The following is a 20,099-nucleotide window of genomic DNA, read 5'->3' on the forward strand; positions in this document are numbered from 1 at the left end:
TCATTTAAAACAAAAAAATTACAATTTCTAGTTTTGGTTAATAAAATGTTGTGCAGGTAAAGCAGTAGAAAATAGGTGTAATGATGTGAAATATTCTGTAACACACTTTTTCCATGTTTCAGTACCTTGTGTATTAACACTTAACCAAGATGGCACAGTTTGGGTAACCTTGGCAAAGCCGTTAAGAGCCTTAACACCAGGACAGGTGAGTACGGAAAATTTCAGAAGTCTACATTAGGATGCAAGTAAAATTCTAGGCATCCTTTGCAATAGGAGTGATACTACCTAAGGGTTAATTACTTCTAATTGCCATATTAATAAAAAAAGCAAAAATTTTGTGAAAAATTTACATTTTCTACTTTGACTGTTAAAAAAAATATCCAATATATTCAATTTTTGTCATATATTTAGGCCAACGTGTATTTACCTACATGTCTTTGACAAAAAAATTGTCAATGAGCATATTTTTATCCACTTTAAGACCGGAAGAGTTTACCCCCTTCCTGACCAGGCCATATTTTGCGATTCGGCACTGCGTTATTTTAACAGACATTTGCACGGTCGTGCGACGCTGTACCCAAACGAAGTTTACGTCCTTTTTTTTTTCTCACAAATAGTGCTTTCTTTTGGTGGTATTTGATCACCTGTGCAGTTTTTTTTTTTTTTTTTATTTATTTATTTTTTTTTTTTGCAGGGAAGGGGTTAACACTGTTGGTGATTAAGGGGTTAAATGTATGCCTCATGCTTACTGACGTGTGCTTACTGACGTGGGGGGGGTTCTGTGACAGACAGAGATTGCAGGTTCAGCAATGCTGAATCCTGTGATCTCTCCCCGTCTGTCACAGAGAAGATTCGCCTGCTTTGTTTACATAAGCGGGTGGATCTTCTCACACTTTCCCTGACAATTTGGGAAGAGAGGCGAGGATCTCCTCCTCCAACCCGACTCCCACTGTGTCTAAACACAGCGGGAGCGATCGCCGCCGAGACCACTAGGAGTCCAGCGACGTAGGTCAACGTCGCTGGACCCAGAGGAGCCGACCTGCCATAGTAATATTACTGTGAGCGGTCGGCAAGTGGTTACGATTTTTAAGTATTATTATTATTATTATTTTTTTTTTTTTATTACAGGTATTTATAGTACCAACAGTTTACACAGTGCTTTATATTGTAAATAAATACTCTTTTCTCTATCGCTCATTGACAGACGTAGTCTTCTTGATTCTCAAGAGCTGGGTTATGTTGTCTCCGCAGGAGTAGGACTAGGCAGAAAGACAAAACGTTCTGGCTCCACCTTAGGGGCAGTCCCTGAGGGTATATCCTCCCTCTCTCTGCTACAGGGAATCAGTTTTTTTCTGTCTAGTCAGGAGTAAGGACCTAAGTTCCTTGCTGGGATCTTTTGGTCCTGGCAAGACTTTTTTTCTTTAAGAAAAAGACATTTTTTTAGGTAGTTTTTCTCCAGTGTTTTTTCCTGTGAGATCTTCAAGCAAAATGCCGGACTGGGCGACACTTGTGGTCACCCCAGCCAGCCTACGAGCGCGCGCAGACCATGGCATTGCGCTTGGTCGGCCGCGACACATTCAAGTAAGTATGCGGGGCCGGGCGACGGGCTGGATGTTGAGATCCAGTGGTTTCTGCCTACGAGCGCGTGCAGACCAGAGCTCCGCGCTGGGTCGGCCGCGACGGAGTCCCAGTGGAGGGACTGACCTTGCGAGTTAAAAGTCTCGCTTGGACGCCAGGAACCAGAGAGTCGAGGCGTCCGAAGTGGTCCACAAACCCCCACCCCGGTGGAGAGGGTATTGTGAAGAGAGGGTGCCTGTCGGTTCGGTATGGTGAGTAAACGTTCCCTTTTTTCCTCGTTATGAGGCAGTATGTATTATGGGCCCCTCCATATATGGTCAGTATATATCTGATACTTACAAGTCCCCCTTGTAACACAGCATGTGTTTGTGGGAAGTGGACTTGGTTTAAGAGCTAACACTCTACCCAGCAGACTGTAACATTACAGCAGACATAGGAGGTATTATCCTACCTTATTTGTAGTGTATCTCCTGTAGATCCATATATCGCCTCTTAGCAGAGATGCAGGTGGATGTGCTGGGAAAAGGATTTCGGCGGTCCGCCGCCATTTTGCTGTAGACCTAGTGCATGTATGTCCTCGGGTCACGCCGGCCGCCATGTTTTTGGAGTCTTATGTCTCCTCTATGGGGGCGGCCATGTTTTGTGAGCCCAGCTACCTCGTGGAGAGCTGGGAACGCCGGAAGGCGTACACAGGGGGCGGAGCCACGTCCTTCTACCCGGGAAAAAGCAAACAGCTCCTTCCAGTCTGTGTAAGACAGACGCTGACTGCAGTTGGTTGGAAGCTGCACTGCATCGGTTGGTGAGCCTTGGGGGTCCCTCTCTCTCTCTGTGGGATCGAGAAGCAGGTACTCTGAGGGGCGCTATTGCGCTAGGGGGAGACACACCAAAAAAAAAAAAAAAAAAAGTTTTTTTGTTTTGCTGGCAAAAGTGTCCTGAATTAACATGGACCCTGCCACTCATGTATCTCCTCCGGATCCCCTCGAGGAGTCTGCGGGATCCTCCAGCACCCCATTGACAATTGAATCATTGTCAGCTATTATGGAAACTTTTGTGTCCCGGGTGGAAGTGGCTTGTCAGGGACAGGGCGCGAGAAAGCGACCCCCGCCTAACCCCATATTATCTGAAACCTCGGATTCAGACTCTGAGCCCATTTCTGCAGTTGCAGGTACTTCATCTGGGATTGGTGTCCCGGGTCCTGTCTCTTCAGACAGTGAGGAGGATGTTTCGGCATCCGCCATAGCCCGAGAGGAAGCGTTGGTAAACGCACTGATTGTATCTGTTCAAGAGACCTTAAGGTTACAGGGTATTCCATCAGAAATAGCTGAAACTGAAATCCCTTTTGGGACTAAAAAACGCATCAAAGTGGCGAAGGTTTTTCCATTGCCCAAATGTTTTGGCAATCCAATCGAAGAAGAATGGCGTCTGCCAAAACGCACGTTTACTATTTCTAAACGCATTGACAGGCGTTATCCGTTTGAGGAAACCCTCATTAAGAAATGGACAGAACCACCTGTGGTGGATTCACCAATTGCTAGATTGAATAAAGCCACGGTTATTCCTTTAGAAGATGCTCCGTCTTTTAAAGATCCAGTGGATCGCAAGATAGAAGCTATGTCTCGCACCATGTTTTCCTTGATTGGATCAGCTTTCAGACCTATAATAGCTATTGGTCTGGTTTCGCAGGCTGTAACTGAATGGACCAAGTGGTTACGCCGGGACTTAGAAGAGGTCCCTCAGGCGGTATCAGATTTGTTGGAACAAATGATACAGGGGTTACAGTTTGTGTGTGATGCGGCGTTAGACGCCACTCCATTATTGGCGCGAGCATCAGTCTCAGCAGTGGTTCTCAGGCGTACTGTGGCTAAAAGGTTGGTTAGCCGACCAAGGTTCCAAAAAAGCATTGGCTAATATCCCCTTTTCAGGAGAGCGTCTATTTGGAGCCAACTTAGATGAGATCATTAAGGATCTCACGGGTGGAAAGAGCACCTTTTTACCGCAAAATTTTAAAGGTAGAGGAACTCGTCAAAGACGAGGGCCTTCTTTTTCTGCTCACAAGAGGTTTTTTCGTCCCGCAGGTGAAAAAACTAAGTCCTCCAAAGCTCCTGCAGGAGGCGTCAGGGGTCGTTGGTCGGGCAAGCAAAAGCCCGCCCCCTCCAGACCTGAAGATAAACCGTCCAAAGCCTGAAGATGCGCCCCCACCCATAACTGGGGTGGGGGGACGTCTTCGCCGGTTCCCGGATCCATGGCTTTCCAGAATCCCGGACAAATGGGTTTGCGAAGTCATAAGGTCAGGGTACAAGATCGAGTTTCGATCTCTCCCACCGGCGCGATTCTTCCCTTCCAATATCCGACTATCCTCAGATCGTTTAGAAGATCTGCGGAGAGCAGTCACAGATTTACTACAACAAGGAGTGGTAGTCCACGTTCCTTGGACAGAACGGTTTCAAGGGTTTTATTCAAACCTATTTACAATACCCAGGAAAGAGGGCAAAGTGCGTCCAATTCTGGACTTAAGAGCACTCAATTCTTTTGTCAACATAAGAAGATTCAGAATGGAGTCCATTCGCACAGTAGCAGCCTTCCTGCATCCAGGGGATGTCCTAGCGTCCATAGACATCAAGGACGCCTATCTTCACATTCCCATTTTCGCAGGACATCAGCGGTTTCTACGCTTTTCCGTAGAAGAGAACCACTATCAGTTTGTGGCGTTACCTTTCGGTCTCGCCACGGCTCCGCGGGTCTTCACAAAGGTGTTGGCCCCAATGTTGGCACTTCTGCGCCAAAGAGGCATATCGATCCTTGGTTACTTAGACGATCTTCTGCTTCATGCAGAGTCTCCTCAGACCTTGCTACAAAACATAGAAATTACTATGATTTCTTTACAGGAATTCGGGTGGCTGGTGAACCAGCAAAAGTCATTTCTGGTTCCCACCCAGAGGCTCGAATATCTGGGTCTAATTTTAGACACAGTCAGGACAAGAGTTTTTCTTCCAGTAGGGAAACTCCGAAAGATTCAATCAGCAGTCCAGTTGTTACTGTCCAACAGCTGGTCTTCCCTTCGGACTTGCATGAGGGTTCTGGGGTTGATGGTGGCTTCGTTCGAAGCAGTCCCATTTGCCCAGTCCCATACCCGAATTCTTCAGCAAGAGATTCTTCTCAGATGGAATCGGAATCCGGAATCCCTGGACAATCAGATCCGATTGAGCAAACAGACCAGAGAGTCTCTGGTCTGGTGGCTTCGGTCTCCGATGCTCAGCCAGGGAAAGTCATTTCTGCCAATATATTGGACGATAGTGACCACGGATGCCAGTCTATCCGGATGGGGAGGAATTCTCGGTCAATTATCTGTCCAGGGACTTTGGTCCCTGGAAGAATCCAGGTTACCGATAAATGTATTGGAACTGAGAGCGATCAGACTTTGTCTGATTCACTGGACCGAGCAGCTCCAGGGCAGCCCGGTTCGGACCCAGTCGGACAATGCCACGGCCGTGGCTTATGTCAATTACCAGGGGGGCACCAAGAGTGCCCGAGCGGCCAAAGAAGTGGCTTGCATTCTTCGCTGGGCGGAACGATTTGTTCCAGCAATCTCTGCGGTGTTCATTCCGGGGGTGGAGAATTGGCAGGCAGATTATCTCAGCCGTCAGACTCTGGATCAGGGGGAATGGTCCCTCCATCCAGACGTTTTCCACCAGTTGTGCCTACGGTGGGGCACCCCGGATGTGGATCTGTTGGCATCACGATTCAACAGGAAAGTTCAGAGATTCGTGGCTCGCTCCCGCGATCCTCTAGCAGAAACCGCAGACGCACTGATCGCCCCGTGGGGGCAATACCAGCTAATATATGCCTTCCCTCCTCTCGCGTTACTGCCAAGACTTCTTCGCAGGATAGAGGAGGAAGGAATTCCAGTAATTCTGGTAGCTCCGGACTGGCCTCGTCGAGCTTGGTACGCCGACGTGGTCAGACTGGTGGCGGATGTCCCGTGGAGACTTCCTCTCAGGGAGGACCTACTGTCTCAGGGACCGATCTTCCATCCTGCTTTACGATCGCTGGCTTTAACGGCCTGGCTATTGAGACCCAGGTGCTGAAGGACAAAGGTTTGTCAGCTTCAGTTATTCCTACTCTAGTTGAAGCAAGGAAAGCGACTTCCAGAAAGATTTATCATCGCACATGGAAGTCCTACATTGCATGGTGTGAACCGTTGGGGTTCCGTCCTCGGTCTTATTCGATTAGTCGAATATTAGCTTTTCTGCAACAAGGGGTTGAGCAGAAACTGGCCTTGAGTACTATCAAGGGTCAGGTCTCAGCGTTAGCTATCTTCTTTCAGAAGCCTTTAGCTACTCATTCCTTGGTGCGGAATTTCATCCAGGGGGTGCGACATCTGGCTCCGCCAGTGCACGCGCCGTTACCCCCCTGGGATCTTAATTTAGTGTTGTCGGTTCTTCAGAAACCTCCCTTTGAAGATATTAGGGAGATTCCTCTACCCACGTTGTCCCAGAAGGTGGCCTTCTTGGTGGCTATTACTTCTGCACGCAGGGTGTCAGAACTGGCCGCATTATCTTGTCATTCACCATATCTGGTGGTTCATAGAGATAAGGTGGTTCTTCGTCCGAATCCATCCTTCCTACCAAAAGTGGTTTCAGAATTTCATCTGAATGAAGAAATTGTATTACCTTCCCTGTGTCCTAAGCCCAGTCATCCTCGGGAGTTTGCTTTACACTCCTTGGATGTGCTTCGGGCAATCAGGGTATACTTGAAAACGACAGACTCGTTTCGCAAGACGGATTCACTTTTTGTGATCCCAGATGGACCCAAAAAGGGGTTGCCTGCATCTGCCGCGACCATTTCCAGATGGATCAGACAGACGGTAGTACAGGCTTATTCTATTAAGGGTCGGGAGCCCCCGTTCCCTGTTAAGGCGCACTCCACTCGGGCGCTTAGTGCGTCATGGGCCTTTCGCCATCAGGCGTCAGTGGTCCAGGTGTGCAAGGCGGCTACCTGGTCGTCGGTGCATACCTTTACAAAACATTATAAAGTTGATGTAATGGCATCGTCTGATGCCTCGTTTGGCCGCAAGGTTTTGCAGGCCGCAATTTGAGGAGACCAGTGGTCTACCTCGAGGGTTTTTTTCCGTTGGAAATGTATTTCTTTAGTCTCATTCTTTGTTTATAATGAGCCTTTAAAACTTCTAGTTTGGCACCGGTTGGGCCTTCTAGATTGGATTTGATTTTGTCAATCCCACCCCTCATTTGTGGCACTGCTTCTGGATGTCCCAGCTCTTGAGAATCAAGAAGACTACGTCTGTCAATGAGCGATAGAGAAAAATGGATTTTTGTAAGATCTTACCGTAAAATCCTTTTCTCTTAAGCTCATTGACAGACGTAGTACCCGCCCCTCTATCATTGAGTTGGGTTGGGTTAAATTCTCTGTTACTGCTTTAGAACAGAACTGATTCCCTGTAGCAGAGAGAGGGAGGATATACCCTCAGGGACTGCCCCTAAGGTGGAGCCAGAACGTTTTGTCTTTCTGCCTAGTCCTACTCCTGCGGAGACAACATAACCCAGCTCTTGAGAATCAAGAAGACTACGTCTGTCAATGAGCTTAAGAGAAAAGGATTTTACGGTAAGATCTTACAAAAATCCATTTATTTGACCTTTACTCATAGATACTTTGTTTTAAAATTAAATGTTTTTTAATTGTTCATCAAGGAACAAAAGTTCAGTAGAATCAGGAATGGTAGGTTATATTGCTGCCTTTGAGGAATTGGACACTGGCAAACCCAAAATGCCTTTGATCAGCCAAGTATAACACCTCCCACTCCCATGATGCTCCAGGTATTTATTTATTTTTTTTGTGTCCTAGGATGATTGAGATCTTTTCTTAGCAAAGAAAAGTATATCCATTTGTTTTAGACCTATTTCCTTCAATCAAGATTCTTGATTATGCTGCTGAGTTGGGATTCAAAATGCAGTATCTGGATTGGCTAATCTTTGGCACCATCTTGGAGGCCATTCCCAGGTCCTGCTGGACCAAGTATTGTGGGGCTAGCATGTAATGTCATCTCTACCTCAATCTCTGCCTCCACTTGACTTCTATCAAATCTGCCTACCTCTCAGGAAAGCCCTATAGATCTCCATGCTGCCCTTGAAGAACTCTCGGGTCAAGATGTCATTGGTGTTTCTCAAACAGAGACGTTTCTACTAAAATCTGTTTGCCATTTTCAAAGCAAAAGGCCATCTGCGCTATCCTGAATCGCAAGGCACTCAATGGGGTTAATTTACTAAAACAGGAGAGTGAAAAATCCTGGTGCAGCTGTGCATGGTAGCCAATCAGATTCTAACTATAGCTTGTTCAATTAAGCTTTGACCAAAAAAAACCTGCAAGCTGATTGCTTTCTATGCAAAGCAAAAGCAGTTTTAGTAAATCTATTCCATTGTCTTCATTTAAGTGAACATTTTTTGCATGGTATCCAACAGATTTATAATTCCTACCTCCACATTGGAGACTGTGGTCATCAAGGATGTGTAATTGCATGTCCCTCATCTTTCCAGCACATCAAAGCTTCTTGTTTTTTCTGCTGTGGGAACACAACATTACTAGTTTGTTGCCCTTTCTTTTGGTCTGTCTTCTGAAACAATTGGTTACTATCCGTGATACTTTTTTTATTTGCACTAACATACAACATAAGATCCTTTGTTCTGCACACCTGTGGGACATAATTTCTCACAACGGGACAACACTATGGAAGACCTCAATGTCTTTGTTCTTAAATGGAAATTTCAAAACTATTCAGGAAAGGTAAACTTTTGAACTAAGAATGATCTTCTATTTGATACATAAGACAATGGCCTAAATTTGGGTTTTCTTACTCATCCAACAGTTTTACACCCCCCCCCCCTCTGTTACTCACCCCCCTGTCTATAGCTCTCCCCCTGTCTTATCTCACTAACTATGCTAGTTTTATTGCCATTGCTGTGTTTGTTTTTTCCTTTCCCAGGACATCGTTTGTCTTCCTACCCCGAAAGCTTGTCCTAAAAAATTGTATGTTAGTGCAAATAGAAAAAAATGTATCATGGACAGTACTCAATGGTTCTGTTGCAAGTGCACTAATACGGCTACAATCACCTCATGCAGGTCTGTCTTCTGCAACCCAAGTGTCCACCAAAGTGCCTAGCTCCAGTGCTAGCCTTGTTACGCTCACAGGGCATTCCCGTAGTGGGGATACTTAGACCATTTCTTCCTGACAGACCAGTTAGTCAAACTGTCAAGACACTGCAAAGGTTAGTTGGATCCTGAACCATCAGCAGTCATCACTTGAACAGACTTATTGCTTGTATTATAGGGATCTGGTCCAGAATTTTTCTTCCGCAAACTCCTTGCTTTCAGGTCCAGACACTACAGTCCAGGAGCTGCCCAACTCTCCACTTTTGCATGAGTTCTGGGTCTGAGCGTATCCTCTCTTGAGGAAATCCCATTGGCTTAGTTCTACTCCAGATGGTTGCAACTCAATGTTTTGACTGCTTGGGAAAAGATACAATTGCTGTATCTACAAATGAGTCTGACTCCCAGGATTAGGAGGTCTTTGGCCTGCTGGCTCACCAACCCAGCCTTAGAATCGGGCAAATATTTTCTTCCACTTTTCTGGAAAGTCCTGGGGAGACATCTTGGACACTGACATTGCAGGGAAGGTGACCGTTAGCAGAAGCTCCGCTCCCTATAAAAATACTGGAGCTCCATAAGATTTCTATATCCCTCCAAAGCTAAACTCCTTGACTGCGCAGTCATCAGATCCAGATTGTCAGACAGCTCCATAGCAGTGGCATACATCAGTCATCAGGGAGGAAGCAGGAGTCTAATGCCCTATACACACGTGCAGATTATCTGCAGACTTTTGTCTGCAGACTTACCTTTTCTATGTAGTGCAAGGGCCTGCCGGATTGCATACAAATTGAAAATGTTTAGGTTTGACCTCATATTATATGGTTTAGGTAAGTCTGCAGACAAAAGTCTGCAGATAATCTGCATGTGTGTATGGGGCATTACTGCGGAAAGTGAAGTGGAACGGATTCTGTTAGGCAACATCAATGTTCCAGCCTTGTTTTCATTTGCTCTCCACATTCCTAGCGTGGACATCTGGCAAGTGGTTTACCTTGGCTATCGCCACCTGGACTTGAGAATGGTCTCTTCACCTAGAGATGCTCTCAGGACCTGTCTCTCAGGTAAGGGATTCCAGATGTTTACCTCCTATCGTTCATGTTCAACAACCAACTGGACATGTTTGTCTCCAGGTACAGGAATCCACTGGCCAAATCTGTGTATTCACTGGTTGCACCTTGGGATCATTACCACTTGATTTATGCCTTTCCTCCTCTGAAGCTTTTATCTGCTCTGCACGATCAAAATGGAAGCATTCTGATAATTTTTCACTGTGCCCAGAAGAGCATGGTACTCTTCACCTCCTCAGACACCTCATGGGCCCTTCCTGATCATCTGTATCATCATGCCTGTAGAAACTCAGGTTCCAAGAGGTGGGGATCTTCTGACTCAGTCATTCATACACTCCTGAGGACTAGGAAGTCCATGTAACACAAGGTCATCACACATGGAAAGCATGCTTGGCTTGCTGCGAGGCCAGAAAATTTAATCCCAGAATATACTGTGGGACAGATACTTACCTTTCTCCAATCGGGTTTGGATCAGAATTTGACCTAGAGTACCATCAAGGGGCAAATATAGTCTCTATTTTCAAAGACCACTTGCTTCTTGTTTCCTTGTAAAGGCCTTTGTTGCTCACATATTTTTACCTCTACAACTTCTAGTAATTCTGTCTGCATTTCATAGACCGCCTTTTGAGCATATTGGGGTGATCCCTTTATCTGCTGTAACTTCTAAGGTTGTGATCACCTCTTCTAGGCAAGCATTTGAGTTGGGTATACAATGAAAGAAGGAGTGATCTCCCACGTTTAGTGCGCTTGCAATAATCTCATTAGTATATATGTGTGTAATACCACCTCAAGGATTGTACCAACAACTAACTAAATGCAGTAGAACCAAGATATTACAACCAACCAATAGAGGTGTAGATACAATCAAAATTGGGAAAACAAATCTATAAATAATGTCCACAACTAGTTTATCTATATGGGGTATGAACCATACATATAAAAAATGTCTAAAAATTCCCAAATGTTAGTGATCCAAAACAGGGGGCACAAAAAGGGGGAAGATGGTGATAAGGATGTTCATAAGGGGTCACCTCAGTGCTCAAAGGGGTTTGTCAGGAGGCTCACCAGATATGTTGGATCCCCTCTAACCTTACGGTAGGGGGATCATACAGGCTTATAGCAGGTGGGATTTCTCTCTCCAAGGCTTGAAGCAATATGGCTGGTCCTTGCGCTGCTCCTGGGCACAGGGTCCCCTTTAGTATACTCCAATGGACGGCCCGTGGTAAGTTAGACAAAATATATAGGGAGCCTCATAGTGAAATCCATTTAAAATTTTATTTCATGCAAAAAGGTTTGGTCTGTCATATAAAAACACTACACATGCACATGTATAGAAGACAGATTCAAACACTAGTCATAACTAGTGTAAAAACATAGGTAAAAAGGTTTTAATAATAAGGAGGCAGGCACGGACAAGGACTCGCTGGAGTCAGTAGGTAGCAAAGACGGGGAAGGCCGGCTTCCGCGTGCGTTCCACTCCGTCTATCCGACTTGCAAAGAACCTTTCCTTATGCTTTACAAGGAGTTGTCTTGAGACCCAGAACCTCCTTTCTTCCTAAGGTGGTCTTTACTTTCCATCTTAACTTGGACATTCAATCCAAACAGTAGATCGAATTGTGGGACTTTAAAGGTGCTAACACTTTTCAGGAAAAGATACATACAAGATATATAGAATAAAAACCAATCCATTTATTATACATTGTTAAAAGGGTGCTCTTCACAATTTTATATGCGTAGTATAGCCATATGGCTATGTTGCGCACTTGATTGTTAATTGCGTCTATCTTTTTAACAATGCATAGCTAATTGATTTGACCTTTTCCCGAAAGTGTTAGCACCTCTAAAGTCCCACACTTTGATCTACTGCCTGCATTTATATATATTTTTGGGGATGTGGTGCATTAAATATCCACGAACACCATTGCTGATCAGACTTAACTGGAACATTGTTCTTCCATCTCTCTGTCCTGCCCTGGTTCATATAAAGGAGATATTCCTCCATTGCTTAGTTGTGCTTGGAGCTGTTTGTTTACAGTCTGCTTCGCATTCTATCATTTCTTGGTGCCTCAAGGGGATCATTTTTCAGGTCTAGCATCTTAAGGATAAGATTCCACCTTTTCTACTTAAGGCACACTCCACAAGATCTGTGAGTGCTTCCTGGGCATTTTGGCATCAAGCTTCTGTTTCCAGATATGCAAGGCATCTACCTGGTCTTCTGTTTACACATTCTCAATGTTTTTTACCATGTGCATTTTCAGGCATCTGCAGATGCAAGCTGTGGACATAAGATCTTGCAGGCAGATCTTTAAAGCCTAAGTAAATTAAACATCTGTGCATGATTCGCTATCCAAAAAGTGCATACAATATATAAATAAATAAACCAATATTCAATTGATGTAAATCCAAGAAGTGAATGTAGTGCAACAAAAACGTATAAAAGTCCACGTAAATAACCCAAAATTTCTTCTCAGAAATGTTATAGATTTGTATCCATCACCAATAACATGTATCTCATCCTTGTGCAAAGCTTCCACCTCAGATAGTAAGAATGCACACTTACCTAATCACTAGAAAGTTCCAAAAGGCTCTGATCTTTATTGATCAAACACAGGTCTCTTAGGAGTGACTTCAAGACAATCTCTGTAGGAGGTAAGGAATAATGGTCCTCTGCCAAAACCTCCTCCCCATGGACTGTGGCTAAAGGTATAGAAACAGAATGCACCAATAGAGTAAAACCTTCTTCTTAAATGCTTTAAAAAATTCAAAATTCTACTTGCATCATAAAAATAATCATAGCACCAAACAATGTACAAATTCTTCTGTGGCAATACATCAAACATCTGCACTTCCATGATCAGTAGGATGTGATGACATCAGCACACGGCTCCACCCTATGCGTTTCATCACTTGTGATGTTGTCCAGGGCACGTATCCATCATAGGAGTTGGAGGGGTTTTATTTGGCTGGCAGAAAGCCTATTGGTTTGTTAGTGTGCAGTTCCTCCTAAACGTGGCAGCATAACTCAGTGTTCCTGATTCAACTGATTCTTTGTCCATTAATGTGCACCAAGAATATAATTTTATGGCAAGTACAAACACTCCTGTTCTTTTAAGAAAAAGAACTCCTGTTCTTTTAAGGGGAAACTATACAATTGCTTTGGGTCACTTTTGTTTTATATTTTATTTTTAACCTTTGCGAAACCTGATATATGAAAGAGACACTGGCATTCGTCTGGTTGGATAGAAAACTGTGCATGCAACAGGAGACTATCAAAGAGTATGGCCATGCTAGAAGTGATGGCCAAAACCTGAAAACATGCTCTACAAGTTGTTGGAGACATACAATTTACTTACCTTGCAAATGAGTGCTTTCACATTTGTGCTCCCTACACAAAAAAAAAACTACATTTTGATATTACTCTCTGCAAGGTCTATCATAAAAGATCAGAAGGAAACGTGCAAGAGGAAGGCGTAGCACAGAAAAAAGTAAGACTGCGGGAAAAAATTAAACAAGCCATTATTTGATAACGAACAAAATCTGAAAAATAATTTACCTTCACTCGCCTGAGAAAGCACCTGGGCAAGGTAAAACCGACAACTGCCTGCAGCGGCTGCACAATAAGTGGTAAGAGGTCTCGAGTTGGGCACCAGGAGTTTAGGGTGAAATGTTCAGGGACAACTACTGATGGAAGTGTGACATGATGGGTAGGTAACCATTTTTTATTCTGAAAGATATCTTTTTGCAGAACATATGGACTAATAACTTACTGCATGTCACAACAGTTTTAGAGACAAAAATGTAAAAGTGTGCCAGATTTGTACAAGCCTTTCATGATTTTCAGAGTTTGTTCCGATTATCATGAAGTCATCTTTGAGTATTTTAAAAGCGTTACTTTTGTTTACATTGCAAGTTTTCAGTTTTATAACTTCTGTTTATGTTGCTTACATGCCAGTTTGCGGTCTTCTACAAAGGGGAAGAATGTCTTGGAAGTGGGAAGATTCTGAAACTGGGACCTTCATTGTACACCTTACAGCAGGGCCAAGAGAGAATGAAATCTGCGGTGGCAAACGTGTCACCAGAGACTTTTAAAGATCTGGATCCACTAACCTGACTGCTGCAATTTTCCCATCTAATTGGAAGTGTTTAGTGAAATGTGAGCCAGAAAATGATGGCAGAACGAAAGTACGCTGTCTCTAGCTTAATTAAGGGACAAGTTCCGACAGACTCTGACTGGCATCCTACTTTTGAGGCCTTTTTATAAACAGTAATCAATTGTTTTCTACAGACAATGTGAATCTTTTATATTGAAGAGAAGATTTACGCTTTTTACTACTTTTTTTTTTTTTTTCTTTTTTACTTGAACAAACTGAGAAGGTCAGGGCATTTAGTGCAATATAAATGTGGTTTTACAATATTGACAGTGTTTGTGTCTTTTATGTATGGGTATGTTTTTCAGCGATTTTATTAGATTTCTTTTAGCATTCAGGCCGCAAGAGACTGTTCACTGAACTTGGTAAACAGAATGAAGCTTTATTCACTTAAATTAAACAATCCTGTGTTGATTCTTTATTTTTTAACCGAACAATATATTGGATATTCAAAAGTGAAGAGGCTTGCTTCATTTACTAATATATACCATCATTCATTTTGCAAAGTGATATGCCTTTTACTCCTTTTGGCTAATAAACCCCAATGTGTGTGTCACAGTATAAATAATAGGAAAAGTGACTCCTGATCTGAATACTTTTTCTGGGTCAATGTGTTAAAGTATTGAAACCATTAGACCAACATTGCTTCAGTTTCGGGGGGGGGGGGGCGGTTTTTATACATACTATCGGAGGCTGCAGCCACCAGTAGTGTTATTTACCAAGCTGACTGTCAGGTGGAAGGAGTCCAACAGCTGGGCAGCATTCCACCCCTGCAATGTATCCTGAGCTCAGCACCGCTGGCAACAAAAGTGGGTAAGTGAAAATGTTCAAATTGGGCCCAAAGTGTAAATATTTTGTGTGGCCACCGTTATTTTCCAGCACTGCCTTAACCCTCCTCGGCATTGAGTTCACCAGAGCTTCACAGGATGCCACTGGAGTCCTCTTCCACTCCTCTATGACGACATCACAGAGCTGGTGGATGTTAGACACCTTGCACTCCTCCACCTTCTGTATGAGGTTGCCCCACAGATGCTCAATAGGGTTTAAGTCTGGAGACGTGCTTGGCCAGTCCATCACCTTTTACCCTCTGCTTCTTTAGCAAGGCAGTGGTCATCTTGAAGGTGTGTTTGGGGTTGTTTTTTTTATATTGGAATATTGCCCTGCGGCCCAGACTCCGAAGGGAGAGGATCATACTCGGCTTCAGAATGTCACAGTACATGTTGGCATTCATGTTTCACTCAATGAACTGTAGCTCCCCAGTGCTGACAGCACTCATGCAACCCCAGACCATGACACTCCCACCACCATGCTTGACTGTAGGCAAGACGCACTTGTCTTTGTACTCCTCACCTGGTTGCTGCCACACATGCTTGACTCCATCTGAACCAAATAAGTGTATCTTGGTCTCATCAGACCACAGGATATGGTTCCAGTAATCCATGTCCTTAGTCTGCTTGTCTTCAGCAAACTGTGGGCTTTCTTGTGCATCATCTTAGAAGAGGCTTCCTTCTGGGATGACAGCCATGCAGACTAGGCTAATGAAGCGTGCAGCGTATGGTCTAAGCACTGACAGGCTGATCCACCCCCCCACCCCTCCCCACCCCTTCAACCTCTGCAGCAATGCTGGCAGCACTCATACGTCTATTCCCCAAAGACAACCTCTGGATATGATGCTGAGCACGTGCACTCAAGTTCTTAGTGTGTGTGTGTGTGTGTATGTATGTATGTATGTATGTATGTGTGTGTGTGTGTGTATATATATATATATATATATATATATATATATATGCAAAAACAGGTCAGGACTGCACACACCCAGTTTTTAGATAGATTCTTCAGGTGTAGAGCAGGCATTGGAGATCACCCAGACTCCAGTATTTAGAAAAACAAAATGGATCCAATCTGCAGCACCTTGTATATTTATTAAGAGAGTAAAATACTCACAGAGGAGAAATCAAAATAGCAAAAATTGTAGACATTTCAGATCCAAGCTTGCTATTCCTGATAAAGGATCTTAATGGATCCGAAACGTCAACATTTTTTGATATTTTGATGTCTCCTTTGTATTGATCCAATTCAGTTCATCCATTTGGCAATTTGCCATTACACCTCTAGATGGCACTATCATTTTTATTAGGTTGGGTGTTCACATATTCCACCACTAGAGGTTGTGTATGTCTTGAGGGAAGTGATGTGTGTGGTCACATGACCCCTGATGAAGTCAGACATTTGCCGATGAAACGCATCGGCACATTGACATGCAATACGTCACTTCTGCTGTGTAGAATGCGAAAATGGCGTCCCCTGCTCGCAACAAGCTTCAACCAAGTTTCTCTTAGTTCACTGACACACAGCTTAAAGTCTACAGCCCTTTGGGCTGTCTCTCTTTAGGAGTAGGACTAGGCGGAAACCTTTTTGGTTACGCCCCTGGGGCAGTCCCAGAGGGTCTACCATCACTTCCTGCTGTAGGACTCCAATTTTTTCTGCCTAGTCAGGAGTAAGGACCTGACTCTCTCCTGGGATCTGCGGTCCTGGCATTTTTTTCTTTTTAAACTGAGTTTTTTACTTTTTCTTTATTATTTTTGTTCCTGTGAGAACTGCAATCAACAGCCGGACTGGACGATGCACTGGATATTCTAGATCCTTATGGTCTTCCCAGACTGGCCTGCGAGCACGACCCAACTCTTGGCTCCACTGGACGGCGGCTGGCCAGCAAGTGAAACACCTTGCAAGGTCGCATAGCCCTGGTCACGACAGCAGTCACGATCAGAGTCACAGCATATTTTAGGTTGCAGCACCCCTATTCTAAGATGGTGTGGTAGACTGCTGGGAGTAGCCCCCACCTAGTGACTGGTATGGTGAGCAGTATCCCCCCCCCTCCTTTCCCACGGAATTGTTGGGGGGGCATGGGTGTTTTTGCCTGGGGGGGGCTTGTATGGTGCTGGGCCGGAGAAGTAGTGGGTGACGCTGCTACTGGCCCCCTAGTAGGGGTGTCCGTATCTGAAGGGCTGCGGGGGGGTCTCCTCCTGGGGTCCAGTGGAGTCCAGGGACCCGTGCAGCGCCGCGTGGTGCCGCCATTTTGCCATGAATTCTTTATTCCTGGCTTCTGCCGCCATGTTTGTGTAGTCCAGTGGCCATGTTTTTGGTTTACCCATGGAGTTTTAATGGCGGACATTTTCCTATAGTCTGATGCAGTGCTGGGCTGCGGGGGGCCTCTAGAGTCAGGTCAGCATTTCCTCTTTCTAGCACTCTGGCAGACCATTTTTGGCCCTCTCCAGCTCGGGTGGTGAGTCTCTGGGGGTACTCTATCCTTTCTCTGCTGAATGCTGGTGCGCTGATTCTTGTGGTGCCCCAGCGGTGCACGGGGGGTATGCACGTGGTTCCAATTTAACCCTTTATGGTAATGGAGACTCTGGAGCGCGTTTCACCACCCAATCCACTCCTGGAAGCTGTGGGACCCTCTGGGTCTCAGTCTGCCCTGGCGGCCGTGATGGCAGCCCTGTAGTTGCTAGTAGCCAAACTAGATATGACCCTGCAAATGAGGGCCTGGCAAGAAGCGCCCCCCGCCTTCACCTGTATCCTCTGCTTCCTCAGATTATAAGGTGGATTTGGCCACCGCGGGTCTGCGTCCACGCGTGCTGAGTGCTCGAATAGCGAGGAGGAGTCGTCCTCCTCTGCAGCCACACATGAAAAAGCGATGGTGATGGCCCTGATTGTGTCAGTGCGGGAAACTATAAAGTTGGAGAACTCGACTGCAGCTGAGTCAGCGACGTCTGTGCAGTTTGGCACCTGCAAATCTTCCAAGGTGACGAAGGTGTTTCCCTTTTCCTGCCTATTTTAAAGAGATAACTAGTTGGTGGGGTTCCCCAAAACAAATGGTTGGAATACCTAAGCGTTTTGCTAGACGATAGCCCTTTGAGGAGTCTCTACTGAAGAAACTGACAGTTCCACCTTCGGTGGATTCTCAGAGTTCCAGGCTAAATAAGGCCACATTTTTGCCAGTGGAGGATTCTCTGTCCTTTAAGGACCCAGTTGACAAAAGAACTGAGGCTCTGGTCCAGTACCTCTTCACCGTGGCTGGTTCAATTTTGAGACCGGTGTTTGCTATCACCTTGGTATCCCAGACTTTAACGGAATGGGCTAAGATTTTGCGCCAGGATCTGGAGGGGAGTCAACACCCTTCTGAGCTGGCAGACCTGGCGGATCAGTTGATCAAGGGGTTACAGTATATTTGTGATACTTCCCTGGATGCAGCCACCTTGGCTGGTTGGGTTTCAGTGACGGCGGTGATCGTTCGCGCATGATCTGGTTGGAAAACTGGTCGGCTGACCAGGCTTCTAAAAAGGTGCTGACTGATCTTCCATTTGTAGGTGACCGTCTTTTTGGTGCCTCTATGGAAGAGATCATTAAGGGTTTTGAGGGAGGCAAGAGTAAATTGCTTCCGCTGGCTGCTAAGGGCAAGGAACCTCGCCGTAAGCGGGATACTTTTCAGCTGACAAGCAACCCTTTCGTCCATCTGGATCGCGGGGAAAAGGGCTCGGGATCCACCCCTAACTTTGCGGGAGGCTCCAAGAGGCCCTGCAATGGTAAGTCCAAAGCGAGCACTTCTGGTTCTGCAGACAAGCCTTCAGGGACGCCTTCACTTCTTTCCGGATTTGTGGGTCCACTAACTGATTTGGTTCAGTTACAAGATCAAGTTTTGGTTCTTGCCTCCGGCAAGGTTCTTTCCTTTCCGACTTACACCTGTCTCCAGAGCGGTTACAGGGCCTCTACTGAGCAGTGCAGGACCTGTTAGCACAAGGAGTTATTGTGCTGGTTCCAGAGTTGGAAACTTTCCAAGGTTTTTATTCAAACCTGTTTACAGTTCACAGGAAGGAAGGCGAGGCGTCCGATCTCAAGGCTCTGAACCACTTTGTGCGGGTTCAGAAATTTTGGATGGAGTCCATCCCCACCGTGGCAGCTTTCCTTCATTAAGGAGATCTGCTGGATTCTATCGATCTCAAGGACGCTTACCTTCATATTCCAATATACGTCGGGCATCAGCGTTTTCTTTGTTTTGCCGTGGGCAAGGAGCACTTTCAGTTCGTGGTGTTACCCTTTGGTCTCGCCTCAGCTCCTCAGGTGTTCACAAAGGTTTTGGCCCCAGTGTTGGCCTTGTTATGGCAGAAGGGGATTGCGGTACTAGGTTACCTGAACTATCTGCTTTTGCATGCAGAGTCTTCCTCAGCTCTAGAAGCCGACCTTGACTTTTATGGTGCGAACACTGCAGGAGTTGGGGTGGACACTGATTTTTCAGAAACCGGCACTGTCTCCATCCACAAAGCTGGACTACTTGGGTCTGACCCTGGACTCAGTCCCGTCAGTCCCGGGGGTTTCTTCCTCAGAAAAAACTTCTGAAACTACAGGATGCTGTTCAGCTCCTGTTGTCAACCCTTGTTCATCAATCAGGACTTGCATGCAAGTGCTGGGTCTGATGGTCTCCACCTTCAAGGCGGTTCCGTATGCACAGTTCCACACCAGACCCTTGCAAAGAGAGATACTGATCAAATTGAACAAGGACAATCTTATCCTTTCAAATTGGGGTTTGAGGGAGTCTCTCTAATGGTGGTTCCGCTCCCTGGCCCTATGTCTGGGAAAATCCTGTCTTTCCCTTTTTATTGAAGGTGTTATACCTGAAGGGTTTCACATGTACTGTTACTTTAAGGCTGGCTCCACCCAGGAGTGATGACAAGGGGCAGAGTGGCCATCTTAGAGACATGTAAGAGATGCATTGATATACAAAAGAGCTGTCCTGTAATGCATGCTTGAGTGTACAGTGAGTCCTGAATAAACAACCGTTGTTCCAGATCAGAGTCCTGTGTCTCTCACAACACGGAGAATATAACAGAACTGTAATCACCACGGATGCTAGTCTGTCCAGATGGGGAGGTGTCTTGGGAGTGTGTTCAGCCCAAGGTGTCTGGACTCGGAAGGAGTCCAGGAAATTTGGGCGATCAAACTTTGTCTTTCTCTATGGACAGATCGCCTGCAGGGACGCCCTGTGCGGATACAATTGGACAATGCTATGGCTGTGGCATATCTCAATCATCAAGGGGGCACAAAGAGTGCCCTGGCGACCCGGGAAGTGGCTGGCATTTTGAGGTGGGCAGAA

The 20,099-nt window shown here is 45.4% G+C and overlaps 1 protein-coding gene across 1 annotated transcript in view; it reads left to right on the forward strand.

Annotated features, from left to right (window-relative positions):
* TRMU (tRNA mitochondrial 2-thiouridylase) overlaps nt 1-14,097 on the forward strand; it is an 88,361-nt gene extending 74,264 nt beyond the window's left edge. The window contains exons 10-11 of the mRNA XM_082256972.1: nt 123-205; nt 13,753-14,097. Of these exons, the coding sequence (XP_082113098.1) occupies nt 123-205; nt 13,753-13,911 (242 nt within the window). The 3' untranslated portion in view covers nt 13,912-14,097. The remainder of the gene's footprint in view (nt 1-122; nt 206-13,752) is intronic.
* The last annotated feature ends 6,002 nt before the right edge of the window (nt 14,098-20,099 follow it).

This window comes from Pelophylax lessonae, assembly GCF_965119305.1.
Source record: "Pelophylax lessonae genome assembly, chromosome: 4".
Taxonomy (NCBI): Eukaryota; Metazoa; Chordata; class Amphibia; order Anura; family Ranidae; genus Pelophylax; species Pelophylax lessonae.